This window comes from Hemiscyllium ocellatum, chromosome 11 (assembly GCF_020745735.1).
Source record: "Hemiscyllium ocellatum isolate sHemOce1 chromosome 11, sHemOce1.pat.X.cur, whole genome shotgun sequence".
In the NCBI taxonomy this organism is placed as follows: domain Eukaryota; kingdom Metazoa; phylum Chordata; class Chondrichthyes; order Orectolobiformes; family Hemiscylliidae; genus Hemiscyllium; species Hemiscyllium ocellatum.
The window spans coordinates 94967679-94992339 of record NC_083411.1 but is presented as its reverse complement, the minus strand read 5'-3'; the positions used below and the strand labels follow the sequence as shown (position 1 = coordinate 94992339).

Sequence of the window (24661 nt, the reverse complement as noted above, 5' to 3'; positions counted from 1 at the left end):
ATGATCATTTTATTTCTATTCTTCAGGTATTCCATTGGCATTTCATATAAATCAGCCCCAAAGAATGAGTGGAATGGAAAGAATTCATCATCCTGGGTATTCTGTCGCTGCAATAACACATTTGCTGTCAGACACAGTGGCAAAGAGATGTCAGTGGATGCTAGCCATCAGCTACGAAGGCTTGGTGTTCTTCTCGACTACGATGGTAACACGTTATCATTCTACGACGCCATGAACGTGCACCATCTGCACACGTTTGACATTTCTTTTGCTCTACCCGTGTGCCCCACATTCACAATCTGGAACAAATCATTAATGATTCTGTCAGGGCTCCCTGTCCCGGACCCATTAGACTGCTTGGAGCAGCAGCAGGAATGCATTTGTAGACCCCAGGAATCTCCTTATACGTCAGGGACAAAAGTCAGTCAATAAAGGCCAGACTGAAATGTAACTGACCCATCCACTATTTCCCTACACCCAAAAAAAAAGCATTATTCCAAGTAGGGCTAGACTATGCATTGTGCCCTCTCAAGGTAGCACAAGAGCCGCCTTACACAGAATGACTACTATTATATTGAATTTATAAATTATTTATAATTATGTTCACAATTTATCATTAGAGAGAGATTGTATTCCAGAAAATGCACTTTCAAGACATGCTTTTAGATTATGGAAAGTTGTTTTTAATATGTCAAGGCTGGAAGAAAATAATTTAAGTAGATCTGAAGGTTCGGCTTCAGTTTCTAGAAGCTCATGTATTGTACATTAGACACACCTAAATCTAGCATCTGAAGAAAGTTGTTATTCTTGTTTGCTGAGACTATAATCTGCAACACAAAGGGAGAGCTTCTCACACTGAAAGGAGAATAACTCCACCCTGCATGTCGCAGTAGAACAGTCACCATAAAGAGAGAATCCCCAGCTGCTGTTAAATGACTAAAATGGTGTGCAGAGAACAGAAACAGCAAGCATGTTTAGACAGTGCCTCAAAAGAAGAACCTAATTCTATCAAGAAATTTGTCCTGATGTATTTCATGGATTCATTATATTGTCATCTTGTTGTTATTGTTTGTGAATGAAAGGATTTCCATTCAAGGCTCTGTATTAAAACAATAATGTTGATATATGGAACTCTAATTGGTGTGTGTAATGTTAAAAATGGTATAAATATTTAATGACAAAGTGTTTGGTGGTTCTTCACCCATTTGAAAAGATGAATTATTTTCTTAGCTGCTGTTATTTTTGAAAATGGAAGAAATTTCACTGCAATGTAGAAATGATACTAGTTCCAAATGGAATGGAATATATTAAAAGGTGGAGTCTAAAATTGAGACAGTCGTGAGAATAAAAATCAAATGAAGTCTGTCGTCCAGCCCTTCAGGCAACATGGGCAGCTTTCCCATTTGGTAAATTTGCTCACTCCTCCTTCATCCACATTCATGTCACAAGGAAACATTCATTCACCTTTATATCATCAGGGGCCCAGGAACACATGTCCTTTAGATTCTAAACTAAAGGGGAAAAACAAGACACATCCTCTAAATTGAATTGTTGTGGGGAAACAAAAGCATGTACAACCCCACTAAACCAGCAGGCATTTTATCATTGATTCCGGAATGCTTATGAATTTATCAGAGATCAGTGCCCAGCCAAATATGCAAGAAATGAAACTGTATTAACAGTGACAGTACAGTGGCTCAGTGGTTAGTACTGTTGCCTCAACACCCAGGACCTGGGTTCAATTCCAGTCTTGGGCAAGCATTGTGTGAAGTTTGCACATTCTTCCCATGTGTGTGTGGATTTCAACTAGGGGGTTCTAGGTTCCACTCATGTGCAGGTTAGGTGGATTGGCTGTGCTAAAATTGTCTATCATGCCCAGGGATGTGCAGACTAGGTAGATTAGCCATTGTAAATGTGAGGTTACGGGCAAAGAGAAGGAGACTGTGTGGTGAGCTGGTCTTCGGGGGGTTGTTACAGGTTCGATTGGCTCTTTCTGCACTATAGTGATACTACGATAAAAATATAATTTATGTTAATAAGCGTGATGTCTGCCCTAGACTTAACATGACATTATATACTTAAAGCAGGTACACAAATGTAGAGACACAAAAGCTCCTATACATATAACACACTGGAAATGTAAAGATAGAAAATGGCAATTTAATGCATGGAAATAATTTTAAAAAAGGATCCCATTGCAAAGTAGGGTGCAAAATGGCTTGGTTTCAGAACCACTGTCATTATACTGACCATACAATCTTAAGAAATGAACGTCAATCTTTGTTTTACAAATTCTTTCTTGATTTTTAAGTTAAAGGCTTAAATAGCAGGAATTTATATTTCCATTCACCCCACACTGATAGGAATGTGATCTCCCTTGGAAAAATAGTGAACATGGCCTGGATTTTCATGGATTAAGGACAACAAGGGGAGCTCTTTAATAACAATGGGTGAGTCATGGGTCTTGCCCTCATTATGCTCCCTATTTTATCAGAGCACTGACAATGGGGTGGAAAGGTACTAATTACTAGGTCCCTCCAGAGGCTTGGACAGTCCTGCTCCTTCTCCCATGTGGTGACCAATCCGATCAAGGTGACATATTTGAGAAAGGACCAGATTAGAGAAACAACAGGTCAGTCATCCCCACATGTTGCTACAAGATATTGGGCGGGGAGAAAGGGAGGAATTCTGCAAGGAATCAAAAGATGAAAGGAAATGGGGTCAAGGAAATTAAGCTGTGAATGCTGGGGGATGTGGAGGTTACAAAAGAAAGTGAGAAAGGGGCAGCTGCAAATGGCCTGACTTAGGAAGATGTGTGATGGTGAAAGAAATAAGGAGGCAGCAAAGGTGTGTGAAGATGAAAAGAAGGAAGCTGCAGAGGAGGGGGAAATTTTTAACCTATAAGCCCCTCTAACTAGGCACTAGAAATACTCAAAATCACTAAGGTAATGAATCCCTTGCAATGAAAGTTGGATCTCTAAAGTCTGGTTGAAGATTTGTAGCTCGGGTGTCCGTTGTTGTGGTTCTGTTCGCCGAGCTGGAAGTTTTTGCTGCAAACGTTTCGTTCCCTGGCTAGGGAACATCATCAGTGCTATTGGAGCCTCCTGTGAAGCGCTGCTTTGATGTTTCTTCCGATATTTATAGTGGTTTGTTCCTGCCGCTTCCGGGTGTCAGTTTCAGCTGTAGTAGTTTGTATGTGGGGGTCCAGGTCGATGTGTCTGTTGATGGATCTTCTTGTAGATCTTCTTGAAGCAGCGCTTCACAGGAGGCTCCAATAGCACTGATGATGTTCCCTAGCCAGGGAACGAAACGTTTGCAGCAAAAACTTCCAGCTCGGCGAACAGAACCACAACAGTTGGATCTCTAGCTGAAGGTCTCATATGTTCAGGAGCTACGTTATGGGACAAACAGTGTGTGCTATTGTTTGTTTAAATTTGGAATTGAGATATGAGATGCAGTGAGTAAATTAATAATTGCCTCACAACAGAACTTTTCAAAAAGAAAACTTAAAAATGAAAAAGGCAACAGGCTTATGGCGTGTCTAGGAAATTAATGCTATTCTTCAATGTTGTGGCTTTTAGGTTTAATGGGTTTGTTAAATGAGAATTTGATGAATTCTTCAAATCATGCACAAGTCGAATTAGAAGCACCATTGCCACTTTGAGTTGACCACTGATACTATGTGATGACATCACCTAATAAAGAAGTTCTGCATCATTCTATTTTATAGAACACAAAATGCATTGAGGAATGTGCTGAATAGAAGCTGTTCAGTGTGGGGACAGGGATGCATATAAGGAGCGTGAAAGGAAGAGAAGCACGGGGGCAATGTATCTCTGCCCCTGTCCCTATACCAGATGCTGCCTTCCAACCACCCCATTCCAATATCTCTTCTTCCCTTCCCCCACCCCCACTCTGCTCAGCCATGCCCCTCTACTCACCCTCTTGACTCCTCATGCCTGACTAAGACTCTTGATACACCACCTAATTACATTGTATTCTGTCCATGCCAAGCTATGTTCCTCCATCCACTGCTATGATACTACAGGTCTGCCTATAACAAGCTAAAACATCACCCGACACAGCACACCCTCCCTCCCCCAGGCCTTTCATAACCCCATGGCTATGACCCACTAAACACTCTATAGAATTAATTAACTCTAATGCCAATAGGATTTGTTTGAAAAAAGGTTTGTTATTCATGATGTATTAATACTGTGTTCAAAAAATGGTATTTTGCTGCAGTGCAATATAAATATCAATCATCCATTGGCTTTAAAGTATCAGTAACAGAAACCACAAGCAATTGAAACCTCTAGTCTTTTGGAAATAAGCATCTTGCAATTGAAAACAAAAATCAGAGAGCCAAAGAAGTCAAGCAATGTTTTCCCTGGGCCACGTGTTTCAACATGTTTCAGGTTCAGGCTTTTGAATGGTTTGTTAACACTTCATCCCATCCCATATCAACCATCAAAAGAAAACAAGGAAGGGAATCCATTGTTGTTCACATTACAGATAGTGAACAATATATAGGGGAATAAGGAGGGGTTGAGGGGAGTCAAATTAGCATTCAGCAATAAATTAACAGATTGCAGCCTTCTTCATGGAGGCATTTAGAAGGTGACATTTACCAAACTGCAGAAAATCTCATCTGGTCATATGAATAACATTTTCATGCATCATAAATACTAATTTTTTAAAAATCAGTTAAGAAAAACTATCAAAATGGCAACGTTACAAGTTAATATGTGGCTGTGGCATTTTACAAAGTTCAAAAAGATTTGCACTGGGGATTGCCTTCAAGCTGAGTTTTTTGAAACCATTATCTTACTGGAGACTATTTCAGGTTCTGGAGGGAATAATTCATATCAGTAATGAACTTCCCTGAATTGCAAGTATGTCCCTTTATCCTTACAATCTGAATTTGAAAGCAGCTCAGATGAAAAATTTACTTAGCATCTCATTTACCTTACCCTGTTGTTGCATCAATCCATCTCCAAGGCTGAAGTGTGCAAGTTTTTCTAAATGTGCTCACTCAGTTTGTTGACAGATGGTTTGTGATGCAGAGTGATGTCAGCAGCACGAGTTTAATTCCTGTACCAACTGAGGTCACCATCACTGGCTTCACCTTCACACCTTTTCCCCTTAGCTGAGGTGTGGTGACACTTATGTTAAACTCAGAGTATGCTGTGGTACTTTTGCTGGTCTACTACAACACGCCTAAACAAGAAATGGCCTCCTTGTCTGAATTTAATACTGTACTCTGAGCTTCAGTATGATTGTTTTTGTCAAACTTTACTCATGTAGAACTCTGTTTTATGGATCTTCATCAGTGATGTTCGATATAGTGGTTTTCTATCTTTGGGGCAACTATGTGATCTGTAGCAATAAGAGATGTGATAGTAATTCTATTTTCTCTCACAAATTATTCATTTATTCATGGGATGTGGGCATCACTGGCTGGGGCAGTATTTATTGTTAATCCCTAGTTTTCCTTAAGATGTTGGTGAGCTGCCTTATTGAAACATTGCAGTCCATTTGGTGGAGGGACACCCAGAATGCTGTTAGGGAGAGAGTTCTACTCTGAAGGAACAGTGATATATTTCCAAGTCAGGAAGGTGAGTAGTTAGGGTGGAACCTAGTGATGGTGTCCCCATGTATTTGCCACCCTAACTTCCTAGATGTTAGTGGTTATAGGTTTGGAAGGTGCTGTCACAGGAGGCTTGTTAAATTTCTGCAGCGATTCCTGTAAATGATACAGTGCTGCTACTGAACATTGGTGGTGGAGGGAGTGAATATTTGTGGAAACAACCTGGCTATTCTGTCCTGAATGGAAAATCCATGTTTCCATGAAACATGCTATAATTGACAGCAAACGTCTGGTAAAATTCAGCCACTGCCATTTCTAATTAGATTCTAACCTAAAATATCCACTACCGTCTGATTTCTGTGCTGGAGATTCCTGGACAGAGACTTCCTTTTTCAATGATATCCAGGTATCCTCAGTCCAACAGCCCCTCTTACATTATAGTCTGAATGTCAAATGTCCACAGACTTTTAAAGCTTGTGTGATAGGCTAAGGTAAGGAAGGTAGAGGATTTAGGGTGGCCGGTGAGCAAGATAGCAGTGGTGCCAGATGGCTGAGGGGGTACTGTGCCAGGTGGATGAAGAATGATGAGTTCCAGGGTAGATGTGTTTGGATAGGTCATTCTTGTGGTCAAATTGGGTTGGAGCATGTTGAGATCAGATGGAGGGCTTCTAGGTCCAGCAGTTGGGATTTGAATGAATTGGTTGCCTGATTAGAACAGGTGCCAGTTTGAAGGGAGTTTGGGACTGACTGGGAACAGGAAAGGAAAGAGTAAGGTTGGGGGGGATATGTTGGGTCAAGTTGGGAGAGGTGAGAAATGTAGTTTGAGGTCAGGTGTTGTGTCTGTTGTTTAAAAGCTCTGACAGAGCAGTGTTCAATTTCACTGTACTGAAGCAAAGCTGAGGTGGTCTGCTTACTGGGTATGTGTGCATCAATGTAGAAATCTCATAACTATGCCATACTAGAATATTTGTACGTGATTGCATTTCAGTGGTTGGTTTGAGTCAGTTTCCTGTCTCGTCTGATGTGGTGTGTTGGATCCAAAGAAGAGGATATAGGCATCAGGTCTCGAAGTGTATCGAAAAGAGACATGGGTGTGTAGTGGCATTTCAGTGGTGAGGCAGGGAGGTCAGTTTAACGGTTACCTAGGAGTTAGGGTAAGTATACCTTCAATAGCCTTCTACATTTAAAGAATTTCTAGAGAGTTCCAGTTACGTGGGAATTGCCCGTCAGAATTTTCAAACTCCCAAAGAAATCCCTCAGGAGGTAGGAAATTCTGCAGGTTCAACAGATAACTTTTCTACATTGCCACAAATGATTCTGATTATTGTAACCTCTGGACTGTCATGTTCTTCAGTGGGCGTAATTCCTTCAACAAATGTTCTGAACTTCAGAAAGTTTACAGGGTTTCATGGGCGGAGCATACAGAATCATAAAGTAACAGCTGTAGCTTCAGTAACTGTCTAATTGTTAACTAGCTCAGAGTGGAATAACCTTTTATGACTTCATATGCACACAGAATATTGCAACATTTTGTAACGACCTGATATTTCCACCAGGTTCTATTTTGTAGTTGGATGGGGCAAACTTACCACATTGTTGTTTGGAACTTCGCTATTTTATGCTGTTTCAAACTAAATGATAGCTCATAATCAATCAGCATCCAGACTTCACTGCTTTATAGTCATGATTTTGACATTGATGCAACTGTGATTTTGAAAGGAATTGTCAAATCTTTAAATAACAGTGCCTAGTCCTCTATTTCCCCCAGCATTTTGTGCATGCATGAAAACAGCAAATTAAACAAACACCTGCCAGAAACAAAGATTGGCAATTAGATCATCATCTAGTTTCCTTGAACGTTTGTACTTTGTAAACACTCTGTCAGTCCTTTACTGAAGACTTTGAAATTGACTTGAATTCTTTGGCTTTGCTGGTAGCCTGTCATATCATTGCTCTGTGAAAAGGATATTAAAAGAGAAAGTTTTAATTATCCTACTGCCTCACTCAGTAAATTATTCAGCAGGTGTATTGATTATATTGAACCAAGAAATTCCCACTTTCAGCTATTGGCCAGTGAAAGATTCACTGTGTAACAGTGAGGGTGCCAGAATTGACTTCAATGTCATTTGGTTGAAAAAGTGTGGAGAAACGCATGTAATTATATAAAAGAGTTCCAGTTCAGGTTGTTCAGTGAACATTTCTTCATAATACAAGTCTTGTAGATGGCGAAGATTGAGCTAATCGTTTAGCTGACTATGGTAAAATAGTTTGTAGATAGTCCTTGTCCTAACTCCAATATGATGAAAGTTTGCTTCAGGGGCATAGCGAAGCACAGTTGCATTAATGTATCCACATACTTTCAGGAGAATATATTTAAAGAAGTCTGATGCCCATCTCTGAGACAACAGTATATACACAAAGATACAGTGGAGACCCTCACTGATTGAGCATTCAGTCAGAGGTTTACAGCAGGGAAACAGGCCCTTCAGCCCAACTTGTCCGTGCTGTTCAATATTCACAATTAGTCTAGGCCCATTTCCATATTCATCCTATTCGATTGCCTGTCCAAATGGTTCTTAAATTTGGAAATTGTACTCACCTCCACCACTACCTCTAGCAGCCTGTTCCAGACACTCTTCATCCTCTGAATGGAAAAAAATTGCCCCTCTGGACATTTTTGTATTTCTCCCTTAACCTATGCCCTCTAGTTGTAGACTCCCCTACCGTGAGGTAAAGCAGTTGACTAAATTTGTACAATATATGTTGCATATATAGTGTGGCAAAAGTATCACCATGTTATACAATAAGTCTTTGAGGCATAAAAATATTGGATTTTAAGGATTATAAATAACTTCACTGTTTTTAAGAATTACAAAATGTGTAGCACAAAAACCAACCACCTGGTCAACCTACCAGTATCTATGTTCCCTGTGATTCTTCACCACTAACGGCTCCCCTGGACCCCAACTATTCCATTTAACTATCAGCATAAAAAAAACCTTTCTATTTCTTTCTGCTTCATGTAGTTTCTAGCTTCCCATTAAATGCATTTAAGACATTAGCTGTATCTACAAGTATCAGTTTCAGCATTCCAACCCCTCAATGAAGGAGCATTTCCTTCTCTGTTTTATTTGTACTACCTTATGCTTATGGCCCCAGGTTTTTTTGATAACCCCATCAGAGATATGGCATGGAATCTTGACATACTGGGGATCTCAAGTACTGGCAAGAGACCTACATTGCCACTTCCAAGACCTACCTACCAGATCACAAGCCAATCAGGCAGAACCAAGGCTATAAGCTGGCCTTTCCCTGAAATCAGCTAACTAGGGCTGAACTCTCACCTATCAGAAGCTGGGTCTTCTTGTGTGCAGCAGAACCACAAAAGACGCCTTGGGGTTTTTTTTTGAAGGAAGTATGTAGCCTCTGGAATCCCAGAGTTCTAGGGTTTGTGGAGAATTCAGGACAAATGTGAGTGATGTGGGTGGGGCCAGAACGTGGGCTTCTCACATTGGAGGCCATGGGTACAGGACAGCAGGAGGTAGGAGACCCAGACAGGGGGCACCTGCTGCCTGGTTTTCAATAAGGCACCCGTAGCCTTTGATCAAGGGACACCAGCTGCCCTCTCACTAGTGAGAGAACATGGTGTCCATAGGGTAGCAGTGGTTGTGTATTCTGGGTGGCAACACATCTGTTTGAAGCTAGATCAATTTTACACGTGAAGGGCTGACACCCTTAGGTCATCCTTAATTGATAATGGTTGGCCACATTATTCCTTCCTTGAACTTAGGATTAGCAGAAGCAGGACAATTTCAAGTTTTCTCTGACTACATAAAATTGTCAGTTATGTATGTTTTGCAGCTTGAGAAAGCATTGGTTTCCTGAACAAAGGAAATAAGCACCTTAATTTCAAACACCATAATCAGCTAACACCAGGTAAGCAGCTGGCAGGAAGTGTACAAAGGAGAATTCATTGTCTCCAGCGGGTTTTCAGGTACTCCTCACTTAGCAGTTGGGCTGCTCAGGCCTCATCTCCTTTATTGTAGGCAAAGTCAAGAAGCTTTACCAAAGTCAGTCAAAGCATGGAAACAGACAGAACTCAAATAATTTTTCTTATCTGTAAATGGCCTATCAATTCAACAAGGGCTGGGAAAATCTTTTCCCAAACTCTGCGCAGTTATTACTGGGATTTCAGAGGGGAATAAGTGCCTGACATAATGCTTCATTTCCATTTTACGTTCTCATTTCTCCTCCATGATTTCTCTTTTTCCTTGCCAATGGCATAGAATTGAAATCAGCAGTTGAGAAATGAATACAATTTGCCCAAACATCATTATGAAAATGAGTCTACTAAATAAAAAGAGAGTGTGGGTTAAAATCATAAGTTTGTTCTCTGGGAACAGTTTAGATACATTGTACTTTTATAAATGTGAATCTTTGGATACAATTTTAATCCACTCAAAGCCTATTTACTTGCAGAGTTAAAATTGGGCCCTGGGTCTAGCAGGCAGCAGGCACGCAAAATCTGAAACTGAATCAGTGGAGCATGAAACTCCAATTTTTGATTGTTTTTGTTTGGGGAATCATGCTTGGGCAGAAATTCATAAGTTAAGGGCTGGGAATCCTAATTCACCAGCTGTCAATAGCAGAAAATTATGGATGCAAGGCCAATTATTTACTCCAGTGAAATGAATAGATAGAAGACTGCGCATAATAATTAATGGTATTAGTTATTAACCTTGTCAATGAAGTTTCACCGGGAAGAATGCAGAGATCAGAAGCCTTCATAACCTCAGGCTTAGCCTGCCCTTGGTTTCATTTTGGACTTGGCATTATTTTGCTCAGACTGGATAGCTACTAGTCAGTCTTGCAAGACCATCTGTGGGACTTACAATTAGACAGCAAACAGACTGCTCAAGCTGACAGTGACTGAATTGTCTCATTCTGTAGTGTTTTATCAGCATCATTGCAGGTTGTAGTTGCAATAACATTTCTAATTAGGTATGTGATTAAAGGATTCAAGCTGTTTATAATGCATACCATGCAGAAGCTGGGAATTACTTTACATTTTTAATTAAATGGTTGTTTGAAAAACTATAAACCGATTATGGTTAACTGTTACATTTCAACCAACAATACTTAAAGAACAAGACAGAGTTATAAACAAAGAATAAGTGAAGAGCTGATTTATTAGAGATAGTTAGTTAGTGTCAAACACCAAGCAGTGTTGAACCATTTCAGTCAACCCCAGTAGAAAAATCACAATTACAACAGATGCTAAGAGAGTCTTAAACCATGTCTGAAAAGTTTTTCTCCACTGTTTTAAAGAGAGGTTAATGAATCTATTTTAAATAAGTATGTGTTTTTACACTTACCATATAGAAAGGATAGTTTACATAAAGGTGAAAAATCAGTCTAATAGTAACCCACAGCATTATTTATGAACTATATAGTTTATTTTCATAATATTTTCAAAGATTGCTGTAGACTTGCAATTATTTAGAGAATGAAAACTCTAAGTATTATGGATATAATAAAAAAAACTTTGAAGCAAGTGCCACTTAGATTGAGTATGCTATTGATAGGAATGAACAAATTTTGTCCAGAGTTTACGTTTCCTTTTACGGATGTGAAGTATGTGATTACTCCAACATGAGACTAAGGACAGGAAAGAAGGCAAAGGTTCTTTGCATTGCTGGTTTCTACATTCCCAGCTCAGGGAACAGGCAGTGCATCAACAGTCAGTTGGTGAAATTAAGAGTGTTCGGTCTTCAAGTTGCAGTTGTGTGCCTGTGTTGGACGTCGAGATCAGACTACCATCAGATGGAGAGGGCAACTTTCTAGGGAAGAAAGTTTAACAGGCTTCTGAAAGCTCATTGATACTTTATAGCAAAATAAAATGTTTACTTTATACTTGATGAACAATTAAACTCCTTATCAGTTTGCTTCACTTTTCATCCTTTCCACCTCTCTCATTTCCTTTGAAGACATCCTTTAAATTAAACGAAGCTTTTCATCACCAGTTTTGATAACTCCTTTTGGGGCCCAGGTGTTAACTATCTTGGGGCCCAGGATGTCAGAAACACTTCAGAAATGAAGTTGTAGTAGTCATTCAGAACTTACTTAAAACTACACATTAATAGCAGTTTGATCTCTCCTGTTTGTTGGATGCTCTGCTTTCTCGTGCATTTCTGCATGGTAAAGGCCAGTGAAAATGACCCCCTTTAAGAGGGCTCAACTGCAGAATCCTGCAAGTTCGACTGAAAGATGCTAAAGTCACGTAAGTGACACCACAGAGACTGAACGCAGATCCTCTTCATTTCTCGGCCATAGTGATGAACTTCCTTGGCAGGTCTTCTCATGTCTAACATAACTGAGTTAGAGAAACAAATTTCTTCCTTCTCATAATTCCTATGACTCCTAAAGTCCTCAATTACATCTTCCCTGTAGAGTTACAACAGGCTCTTCACTCTTTGCAAGATATCTTCCTGACACCAGTAATTGTATCTATTCACTAATGAAGTAATTTACAGCAGAAAACCCCTGTGGGAAAATTAAGTTCTCGGTCTAATCTCCGGTCTTTCACAGATGATATATTGTTGTGCAAAACTGATACATTTTTCAGAGTTTTTGAAGTCCTCATTTTGCTATGAGCTTTCAGGCATCAGGTTTAGAAGACTTGGCCTTTGATTTTAAGTTAATTAAAGGAGTGAGAGAAACAAATCAAATAAGTACAGTAACAATGTACATGAAATTATAATCCAGCCATACAGCTACAATGTCATTGCACAGAACAGGATCAGCATGTTATTATGTACATAGTATATAATTAGAAAGTTTTTAAATAGTAGGGTTGTGCTTTAAAAAAATAGGGTGAGGATTGTGTACATAATTGAACCAAATTGTTGCTTCTGTTTTTAAGATGAGAATGAAATAGCAAAGGAAGTCCAGACAATTTGTGATAATGTTCTGCATAGCCTATGTCTATGTCATGATGGAAAAGAATTAGTGACACAAAGACAGTGGATAATTACAACAATTGTGCCTCCATAACTGGTGCCTACATTTTGTTTTGTTGCAGAATACTTGGTATAAGGGAAAGATAAAAAAATCGGGACAAAACCTGTACACATTTCCCTGTGATCAAGCAAGAGGGAATGGTCTGGATATTGGGTTGAGTGCTTGAAGAAATTTAAAGTATTGTAAGGAAGGAGGAATTATGTTAAAATCAAATTATTCCATTTGGTAATGACAACCATCTGTGTTCCTTTTCTGAAAGGATCAATTGAATAACAGGAACACAGTCTCATGAAACATACTTCTGTCACCCAAGTAACCAAGCTTCATATATGAACTTAAACAGCAAAGTGAATGTGAATTATTTGAAAACAGCAAATCGCCACAGGCACATCCTCTGCAACCTTCCCCCATTCCTAATATTTCAGAGTTCCAGCATCATTAGTAAAAACACGGTTTCCATCTGCCAACAGTAAAGAATGAGGATACCATCCAAAAATCTTAGAAATGGTTCAGCTTGCCCACCACTTCAATTTGAAATTGTACACAACACCTACAATAGGGAAGATCAAGAGATCATATTCACCCCAACAAGCAGAACTTATTTTCATGACTATAAAGTGACCTTGAAGTTCAAAGAAAACCACACTGGAACAAAAATCAAAGATATCTGTTACAATTGAGTTTGAAGCACTGAAAATAACCAGAATATGCCTGTTACGAGCCTACGCTCTCAGATTAGAGGCTGAGAATTGAATATTGGTTCTTGTCATTTGTATAGATGAAAACTTTCTAGGCAGGATATTTAATATTGACGCAATCAGAAAGAAGAAATTTTCAATGCAAAAATAAGTGAAGATTGTTGGAGGTGGAGGAGAATGGGAAAAAGATGGGGTGGGTGCAGGCTGAGATTTCTATCCTGTGCTCCTCTTCTTAGGCAATCCCTCAGAATTGAGGAAGACTTGCTTCCATTCTGGATCAACTGGTTCAGAAATGGTTGATAAATCTAATGTACAGCTGCAGACTCTGCCATATGTGAGGTAAGTGTGCCTGGAAGATTGGGTGGATGAGGTGTTGGAGATTTGCATTCTCTGATGTTTTGGGTTCTTTATCCTATTCACCCCTAACAAAAGTTTTATGATGTGTTTAGTGCTGTCCAGAATAAACCTTCCATATTTTGGTTAGGAACTAAACTCCCTCAAGTTGTCCGCTAAGTTTGATATCTTCAGAAATGCTTAGAGGACATTCCTAATACTTTGCTGCTATCCTCTTGTGACTCTCTTGGTATGTCACATGATGGCAGATCAGAATCCAGAAATGCTCATGGACATATTGGATTTTTATTTCCAAAACGTGTCTTATTCTTCCAGGGATACAAAAAAAAGGTAGTTAACAGCTGACTCAAAGCCCCGGTCAGTGGTCTGATGCATGTGTGGGTATACTATGAAGGTCACAGCTTGAGAAAAGTTGGTAAACACCACTGCACCCCAGGTAAGAGGAACATGAACTCTCCTTTGGAATGCTGACAGCCATCACAAAGGAACAGAACAAACGAATTTTGATCAAGCTGCACAACCATGAACCTCAATATCTACTGCTCACTTAGAGTCATAGAGATACACAGCTCAAAGCAGGCCCTTTGATACAACTCATCCATGCAGTCCCATTTGTCAACATTTAGCCCATCTCCTTCTGAAACCTTCTATTCATATAGCCATCCAGATGAGTTTTAACTGTTGTAATTGTACCAATCTCCACCTCTTCCTCTGGCAGTTCATTCCATATAGGCACCACCCTCTGCATGTAAAAGTTGCCCCTAAAGGTCCCTTTTATATCTTTCCCCTCTCAGCTTAACCCTATGCCTCCTAGTTTTGAACTCCCCCACCATGGGGAAAAGACCTTATCTGTGCCCCTCATGATTTTATAAGCTTCTATGAAGTCACCCCTCTGCCTCGGATGCTCCAGGGAAAGTACCCCCAGTCTATTCAGCCTCTCCTTATCATTCAAATCCTCAAATCCTGGCAACATCCTTGTAAATCTTTTCTGAACCCTCTCAAGTTTCACAACAACCTTCTGCTAGGAGGGAGACCAAAATTGCACTCGATATTCCAAAAACAGGATGAACCAATGTCCTGTACAACTGCAAAATGACTTCCTAACCCTTGTACTCAATGCTCTGACCAATAAAGAAAAGCATACTAAACACCTTCTTTACTATCCTATCTACTTGTGACTCCACTTTCAAGGAACTATGAATCTGCACTGCACGGTCTCTTTGTTCACCAACACTCCCCAGGACCTTACCAGTGTATAAGTCATGCCCTGATTTGCCTTTCCCAAAATGCAGCACCTCACATTTACGTAAACTAACCTCCATCTGCCATTCCTCAGCCCATTGGCCCATCTGATTAAGATCCCACTGTATTCCGAGGTAACCTTCACTTTCCACTACATTTCTAATTTTGGTGTTGTCTGCAAACATACTAACCTCCCATGTTCACTTCCAAATCATTTATATAAATGATGGAAAGCAGTAGACCCAGCATCGATCCTTGTGGCTCACCACACTGGTCATAGGCCTCCAGGCTGAAAAGCAACCCTCCACTTCCACCCTCTCTTCTACCTCTGAGTCAGTTCTGTATCCAAATGGCAAGCTATTCCATTTACCAATGTTAACATTATCAGTGCCATCCAATGTAATGGTCATAGCATTTTACGAGCCATGATAATGAAGGATTTAAACACTGATCAGTTTTTTCTTTAACTTCACTTTTACTCAATTCTTCATCCTACTCTGTATGCAAGTTGCATTAATTATTTCCTCAAGTTTAGTAACTAATAAATGTCCTCTTTGATTAACTCAAGAATATAAGGAAAATAAAATATCAGACATTGTGGTCAGCCTCTAAAATTATGGAGTTCAATATTGAGGTCTAAAGTAGCTCAGCAGAAAGAGAAGATAAGAGTGTTCCTTTTGTGTTGGGCCTCGCCACCATCTGTAATCCTTTGCCCGTCCTCCAGCTTTGGTCAAATTTGTAAATAAAAAAAATTCTTTCAGTTCTGCAGAGACATCCGTTTCGGTCTCCACAGACACAGTCAGATCTGCAGTTCTTCTGCTGAACTCTTCGTATTTGTTTCCAAATTTCTAGGATCTGTAGTATTTTGCTTTGATATGTTCTCATATTGGTTGAAATAAAGTCCTATTCCACTGACTTGGTCTCAATAACATCCTTTGTAAAAGTGAAAGTGTGACTATCCATGTAATCAACCTGTAAAATGTAAATGGTTCATAGACCCCATCATAGGTCTGCCAGCACATGATCATGTCAGTTTTAGATTGAAGCTGGTCAAGCAATCTGACTTCCTAGTGACTTCATGTTTGATAGATTCATTTGCTTTTGAATATCATTCAAGAGACTATCTTAATTTTTTTTAAATAAAGCTACTGTTGGGATGAGAATTTACAGATGTATTAAACAGTCATTATTGGAGTTCAGTCCTGATAAGTAGAGTTTGATTTACAGTAAGATGCAGCCCTGATGACAGGTATTGGTGAGTAACACTTAACTGTTGCAATGATGAATCTCAGACACATAGTACCGTTTTTATTAAAAAAGAGAAAAAGAGAGAAAGGGAGAATAAGCAAGAGTTATTTTCCAACATCTCACTGCATGGGGGACCTCGACCAGTGATAATACATTGTGGAGACTTAGCTAAGTGCTGAAAAAAAGATCTCCAGCCATCAGTTTGAAATTTCTGATGCATTTTCTGACAGGTCCAGTCACAAAATGACTTCTGTGATGCAAGCATAATTGGAAGTCAGGGTTTGTTATTGTTCAGAGAACACTAACAATGTATTTATAATTAGACCAGGAGTGACGAACAAAAATAATTTAGACTATCCCAATAACAATGCATCTATAATTAGACTTCTTGTATGCTTTTGTTTGTTAGACTGGTGTTTCCTGTTGTGTCGTTTCCTGTTTCTCTTCCCCCCCCCTCCCAATACACACATCCACAAATGCATACTATTTCAGCTACTAAGTCACACTGACCTATATTGCTAGGCCATCGCTGCCTCAATTTCAAAATTCTTATCCTAGTTTTTAGTCCGTCTATGACCTACCTATTTTCCAAACTTACAACCCTCCAAGACAACTGCTGTCCTCCATAACTATTATGTGAGGGTCTTTGGTTTATAAAAATTATGAACGACATGGGTAGAGTAAATAGACAGTGTCTTTTCTCTGGTTGGGGGAGTCCAGAACTAGGTTTAGGATGAGAGAGGAAAGATTTTAAAAGGGACCTAAGGGACAATTTTTTCCACAGAAGGTGGTGCATGAATGGAATGAGCTACCAGTGCAAGAGGCTGGTACAATTACAACATTTAAAAATGCATCTGGATGGATATCTGAATAAGAAAGGTTTAGAGGGATATGGCTCAAGTGCTGGCAGATGGGATTAGATTAATTTAGGATATCTTGTCAGCATGAATGAGTCAGACTGAAGAGTCCATTTCCATGCTGTACATCTCTGACTCTTGTAAAAGGGATTAAACTCCTGATTTCCTTTTATGGTGTACCCCACCAAGAGTTTGGACTCAAGAAAGACTGATTCAGACTGTTATGAATGACAAGGAATGCCACAGAAATAGGAAATAACTGTCTCTTGATTGCTAATTCCAAATGACCAATCAAAATGCCTGACAGCTTTACCACTACACCAAAGGCCTCTTTCAGACAATATACTAATATTGGCTGGGTCAGCTTTTTCTGCCTGTCCCTGCTTGCCCTGAAGAGGTACCTTCTTGGACTCTAGCTCTTGACACAACTGAGTAGCTTGCTACTCTAACAGCCATTTTAAAGGAGTTAAAAGTCAATATCACATTACTGTAGGTCTGAAGTCATATGTAGGCCATACACGGTATTAGATTAGATTAGATTACTTACAGTGTGGAAACAGGCCCTTCGGGCCAACAAGTCCACACCGACCCGCCGAAGCGCAACCCACCCAGACCCCTACCCATACATATACCCCTTACCTAACACTATGGGCAATTTAGCATGGCCAATTCACCTGACCCGCACATCTTTGGACTGTGGGAGGAAACTGGAGCACCCGGAGGAACCCCACGCAGACACGGAGAGAACGTGCAAACTCCACACAGTCAGTCGCCTGAGGTGGGAATTGAACCCAGGTCCCTGGCGCTGTGAGGCAGCAGTGCTAACCACTGTGCCACCGTGCCGCCCTATGGTATGGATGTTGGATTTCCTAAAAATCATTTGTGATGGGGTTTTGATGACAATTGACAGTAGTTACATGGTTACAGTTAGGCTAGCTTTTAATTCCAGATTTTTATTGAATTCAAAATTTCACCAATTGGTGGTGGGATTCAAATCCATGATACCAGAACATTAGCCTGACATTCTGGATTACTAATTCAGTAATATTGCCACTACATCAGTACTTCGCTATAATATTTGAACTTAATCACTACAGGCAGAATTTAATGCCCCTTCAAAGGCAGATTTGGAAGGGGGGCATTTAATCAGGCAGGAGTGTAAGCGTTGGGATCGCCACTCTCTTTACACATTACTGCTAACCCATATAAGAAGGTTCATGAACAACCTACTCACACAGATATTGATTGAGGCTTTCAAGTGCACAGTCAATGCAGTACATGGGGGAGTCATCAAGTAGAAAGCCAGAAAAGCAAACCTGTGAAATTTACTTGGGAACTTCTGATGGTGGTAGGGGTTGGGGAGGCAAGTGAAGGGCCTCCCTTGTTCAAAGGCTCTCTGTGCCTGATCAAGAGACCCAATATCAGGCTGGGATGGAAGCTTGCTGAAAACCAACCCCTCAGCCTTGCCTGTTTCCTCTCCTCCTATGAGCACATTCCCACCCATTCTAGCTGCCTTCACTCACTAGTCAAGCATCCTTTACTGATCATGGGCCTCTGAGTGGATTACCAGTAGTTTTCACTGCTCCCCGTGGTACACCAACAATGGAGAGCTGTGTAGTAAGCTACCTATGGTGGCCTTAATTCCATTTAAGGAGGGCCATTTGGAGTGCAGAAAAATCAGGATTCCAGCATTTCTGCAGATAACAAGCAAGACTCCCATCACAATCAGCAAATTTTACCCACCCACATCCTATGGAACAGCCCTGAAAGCTCTTCACTTTGTTCATACCTTTAGCTTAGCCCTAAAGTTTTCCTCTTTATACCTCTTTCATATCTAACCATTCCAGTTTGTTGAGCTGTATGGGAGATGTGTTTATCTCAAGAAAAGCTGAATAAACGTTACTTGTTGGTTTTGCTGCTAGTATGATTATACAAACCTATGAAAAGGATGGGAAAAGGCCATCTATCCCCTCCAGACATCATTCAGCTATTTATATCATCAATCCACTTACCTATTTAGACACAGACAGACAGACAGAATCTCCAGGGAGAACATAGAGCAGTAATAAAAACCATTCAGCACCAACATTTCGGCTGCTTACTTCCTCAACATGTTTCAGGAACAGTGTATTGAAAGGATTTGTATTCAAAATTATTACACCTAAAAAGCAATAATGCCAGAGCCGTATAAGAGCAAATCAATTTGCAGAAGAAAAGCTAAAGGAAAGTAATCCTTGTCTGTTTCAGGATATTAAGCAGTAGCACCCATTATGATTGTTGTTAGTCAATCTAAGTTCCACTGTACCCACAGCACAGTTTAGGCCGCAGGGAAGGTTTTCCAACAGAAAAATGCCCTGATATTAAATTACCTTTTGCCAGAGGCCAGAGGTAATTGTTGCCAACCGTGACAAAATGTATATCTGGAGGTTTCGTTACATGGTCTTCCCCACGTTCCAGCTATCAGTCAATCTACACGTCCACTCCTTGTGAAACTTTGCTTCCTGTGTCAAATGGAAAGCAAGAAGGCTCCGTACCCAAACTCATGATGGTTTGATTGCCAGTCAAACAGCCTTGTATCTTCCTATTTTCATTACTTTAATACTTTGTTTAAAGAAAGTTTTAAAAAAAACAAAAAATAAATTGACCCGGATTTTTCAATGGTCAGACAGATATTTTAGCGCAGCCTATAGATACATGTGGGCACATTGTGGAATGTCTAACATTGCAGAATACAAATGAATCTCCTCGGAAATTTTCCATCTCAATTCTCAATTTCCGAGTCTGGACCTGTCCAAAGTTACCTGTTTAAATTGGAAATTTCTGCGAGTTGTGCTGCAGTGAAGTAAGGGTTAGGATTAAGGTTAGAAAAATTAGACTGTTTAAAAAACCTAGTCTAAACACCTCGAGGGATTATTCATCTGCCTCCTCTCATTCCCACAATTTTACCCAATTTATGAATGGGAAACTGCTTATTAATAAGATGAGATTAGAGAGTAATGAGAGTGAGAACAAATTATGCTGCATGCAAATAACCCTCTGACTACTCACTGGGAAGAATTTCATCTCATCCAACATCATGTCAGTCAATGGGATTGTGATCTTAACATCGTCAGATCAACGACCTAGTGAGGACCTTCCCATTGTCAAGTTTCTCACTATGGCCCCTGTCACAGAGTCAAAGTTGTACTTTAATAGACCCTTCAATCCAACTTGTCTATGCGACCAGATATCCTAAATTAATCTAGTCCCATTTGCCAGCAGTTGGCCCCTATCACTTTAAAACTTTCCTATTCGTATATCCATCCAGATGTCTTTTAAAATGTTGTTATTGCACCAGCCTCCACCACTTCATTTGGCAGTTCATTCCATACACACAGCACCCTCTGTGTGAAAATATATTTCCCCTCTCACTCTGAACCCATGTCCTCAAGTTTGGACTTCCCCACCCCAGAGAAAAGACCATGTGAATTTACCTGTCCATGTCCCTCATGATTTTATAAACCTTATAAAGGCCACCTCAGATGCTACAGGGAAAGCAGCCCCAGCCTATTCAGCCTTTCCCTAAATATTAAACCCTCCAACTTTGGCAACATCCTTGTAAATTTTTTCTGAATCCTTGCAAGTTTCACAACATCCTTCTTATAGCAGGGAGACTGTTGATTCTGCTCATTTAGTTAAAACAAGAAAGCCAACCAAAGGTAAAATGTAAATGAGAAAAAAGGGCAGTCATAATAAAACCAGACATTTTATCTCTGCCATATGGTGGAAAGTGAAATTGGTCTCCAATTGGATTCCATGACCATGTTAGAATGCACAGATGATTCTATGGTTGTCAAGAATAGCCATCTTTGATTATAAAGAGCAACTGATGTCCTGCAACTCACCCCAGCACCAATCCAAATTTTGTTCCTGATAAATAATTTTAGTTCAATTTTATGGCACAGGACCTGAAATGCATTTTTGATTTTATTTCCACATGTGGATGTTACTATTAATGCTTTCTTGTGCTCTTTTCAAAATAGCAAAAAAAAATTCATAAGATGCATGAACTTAAACTTGCAACTTTTGCAAGACTGTATGGGACAGTGCATTGCAATTACCCTTACAGCCATTTCGTTGACAGGAGATATTATGAACTGTCCATGAAAGTCTCAAATGTCAGATGAATAGAGCACATTACTCAGGTTAAAACCAAGTCGCCAAATTTATTTGCAGTTGAGATAATTATACAGAAACAAGACTACATCACAAGTCACCAGTAATACAATACTTGATAACAGTAAACAACAATTAAAAGGTTCCAAAAACAAAAATACGTCATGCTTCCATAATCTCTTATCAGAATCTGTTGAAATGTTGAACAGCTAATGGTTTCTGAAAAGAATCTCTCTTGGTCACCTTTAATGTGGAAATAATCAGCCAAAACAGGAACTTGAAACCCCCAAGGGTAAATCTTCATTTCTTACACAACCTTGAATGCTCCAAAAATAGGTCTTAACATAACATCAAAGACAAGTTTTTTCAAGGAAACTCAAATACTTTGCCATGCCTCCTTGCAGTAACATTCCTGATAAGGTCTTAAACAAAACACAGTTGAATTTTGACCAGCATAAAACATCTCAAGTGGTTCAACTGTTAGATATTAATAAAATTAGTGCTTAGTTAAAATTACCAGCCTTAGCAACATTTTCAAGATTATGTCTTAGAAATAAAATAGGCAAAAGAAAGCCCAATTAACAGCATCATTGACTGGAAAAGGAAGGAATCAACTAAACAGCAACAAATTTTAAAAGGCTACTCATTGGCATTAATAAAAGGACTTTGTGACTTGCTAAAATTGTTGTTTGTTCACAGAAACCTGTTGACAATTTTTAACTGCACCAGTATGTGAAATAAGGCCTAATATGGAAGTCTTTCATCTGTCAGAAGAGATTTAATGAAGTGCTGCTGGAATGATAGTAAAGTAGTGTGTCACCCTTTGGAGAAACCCAACCTTCAAACACCCCACAAGTAGTAAGGTGTAGACTACATGTTTGGAAGTAGCCTATTGATAAAATGTAAACACCACAATCTTAGGTGAAATTTTCCAATTTCCCATTTTTGCTTACATACCACCACTGAGGCAAAGAAGGGATAGCATAATTGTATAAGAAGAACATTTATACCCTCAAGAACATCATATGCAGAACATGAAAATAAGGGTCCTATTTTTCAGCACACAAGCTCCTTGGAATTTACTGAAAATGGCAAATGTGGGCCAAAATTACTAGCCTCACCTTCAAATATGGCACTTCTCAATTTCTTGAAGGCAGAATGGAGTAGACTAAGTTCTGTGAGCATCCCTAATATTTGTGAGCATCCCTAGATTCCACAGCCAGGTGGAGGGACCCTGCCATACCGTGGAACTGTGTGCATGCAACAGCATTATAAAGGTAACACAAGATAAATAATGCCAGTCTATGCCAGGATATCCATTAAGTAGTTCTTCCCCCGTGGCAAAATGTTTGATTCAGGCTAAAGTTAGACAAAAGGGGTGTTATAGAGGTGTAGAATGTAGTTAATGAAGTGAATTTGGAATGATATGATGAGAAATACCACTCAACCCCATGGAGGGAAACCTTCCCTGAAAGTAAATAGAATTGACACAATCAAAACATCCCAAGATTCAGCACCCAGTCATTGAAAAAAAAATTAACTATTTTGAACTACCTTGCATCTTACCAAACAAAGAACTTGCTGTTAACATTGACTCAGTGTGCCAAAGTATTGCTATGCTTTCAACAACTCTAGAAGGAATTGTTAAGTTCTTGCCTTTAGTTAACTGTACTTGTCTGAATCCATGTTCACATAAAAAAGAACCTCTATTAGGCACAGGTCTACTGAAGAATCATTGTCCACAGCTTCAATTTTCAAAGCTATTTTTAATTTTAATTTCTAAATGTTTCCTTTTCTATTCCCCTCCCATTTTATGTGTCTACATTCAGAGGCAGGGATACTGCCCAGGCCACCCCAAGTTCCTTATTTAACTTCACAACCACTTGTATTTCATGTGATTTATAAGAGGTTAGCTAAACAGATTTGCATTGCTACCGCTGCCAATATCATATCAAATTAGCCTGGGAAAATACAATAGTATAGTTAGTAGGTAAGCAAGCAATGGAAAACTGTTTTACTCCAATCTACTATTGACAGACAGAAGCTGACAATGTACAGAGTGCCTCAAGGCCTGCAACATCATTTATCAAGACCAAAGAAGATTTTTTTCTAAAAAATCTAAATATGTAACATCTTTGAAGTTGATGTCATCCTTGAAGCCACAGTGCAGCATTTGAGATAATTCCAGAGCATTGTTTTATAAGCATTGATCGTAATGCTAACAAGGCAAGAAGTCTACATGTAATTATTTTGTGTGAAGTGATGGCATCATCAAAGCAGTTAATTTGCCAAATTGGAATATGCTGCTGGAAAGCTCACAAATTAAATGGGCATCAATTAATAATCTTATTAATACTAATCAGAGTGTAGGCCATTCCATTATTAAGCAGAATTAGTTCAAGCCTGTTGATTTCACGTAAGGTAATGATGTTTGCCCTGCAATTGACTTTAGTGTCTTAAGGCTAGTAAAAGCAAGGGAAAAATACCCAATGTTCCTATTTCCAATTGTCATTTAGAAGCAATTACTGAAAAGTTCATGTATGTAATGTATTTGTTTCAGTTATAATGTTCCCTATGATAATACAGGCCTTTTTAAATTCAATGTCCAAAGTACAGTCTACTGCCAAGTTTAAAAAGAAAATGTGCTAAATTAAAATAGGTACTTGATGATGGGAAATTCAAAAAACAATGATCACAGTTCGATGCTGGATGGTTGGGAGTGAAGAAAGTGATATAAAGTAAGTTTATAGGGGGAAGGTAATCTGACAAATCTGAAGAATAATGTTGGGAATCTGAGGACTAAGAGTGGCATTCGAGTGGTCTGATGTTTAATGAGAAGAGGATTGAAGATATGGAAGGTGGGGCTTCTGGACATTTTGTACTCAGAGGATAATTGAAAGGAGATATGAGAGAGGCTAGGCAAAGATATGAATTGAGGCATAGGATCGGGGAAGCGTACAGGATGTTTGTTTTGGTGAGTTAGTGGAGGAAGGGAAGCAGCAGCCTCAGATGACCTTGAACTTAATGGTGTTAATGATCATTGTGAAAGTGGACTGTCAATATTCAACTCATCATTTGACTTTGTATCTGAGACTTTAATGAACTAAAAATGGTTGTAAGAAGGACACCACTGATTAAAAAAAAATCACTGCCAGATCATCTGACAAGCCAAGCAACCCACATAGGTTATATAGCTACATTAGACTTACCATTTTAATTAAGAGTCACTGAAATTCAGGGAGGCATTATAACAAGAGATGCAAATGCTTTTCTCATACTCCTTCGATTCGCAAGAGATGAAAGTGCTAAGTTTGAAAATGACAAGGGAGCTAGTCATGGAATATACAAATGAACTATATTTCAGCAGCTTGTTTTTGAGCAGCAAGGAGAGAGAAAACAACAGACTGATAACAGCAGGAAACTGTGATGTTTTCTCTCACTGTCTCTTAAGCTCAGGCCTAGCAGATGACAAAGCAACATGGGCGAAGCAACTATTC

General features: G+C 39.4%; 1 protein-coding gene across 6 annotated transcripts in view; it reads left to right on the top strand.

The window, feature by feature from the left end:
• The window catches only part of LOC132820264 (probable E3 ubiquitin-protein ligase MID2), a 243501-nt gene extending 242365 nt beyond the window's left edge, over window positions 1-1136 (top strand). For all 6 annotated transcript variants that reach the window (XM_060832278.1, XM_060832272.1, XM_060832275.1 and 3 more), the window contains exon 10: window positions 27-1136. In XM_060832278.1, the coding sequence (XP_060688261.1) occupies window positions 27-432 (406 nt within the window). In that variant the 3' untranslated portion in view covers window positions 433-1136. The remainder of the gene's footprint in view (window positions 1-26) is intronic.
• Window positions 1137-24661: the final 23525 nt, after the last annotated feature.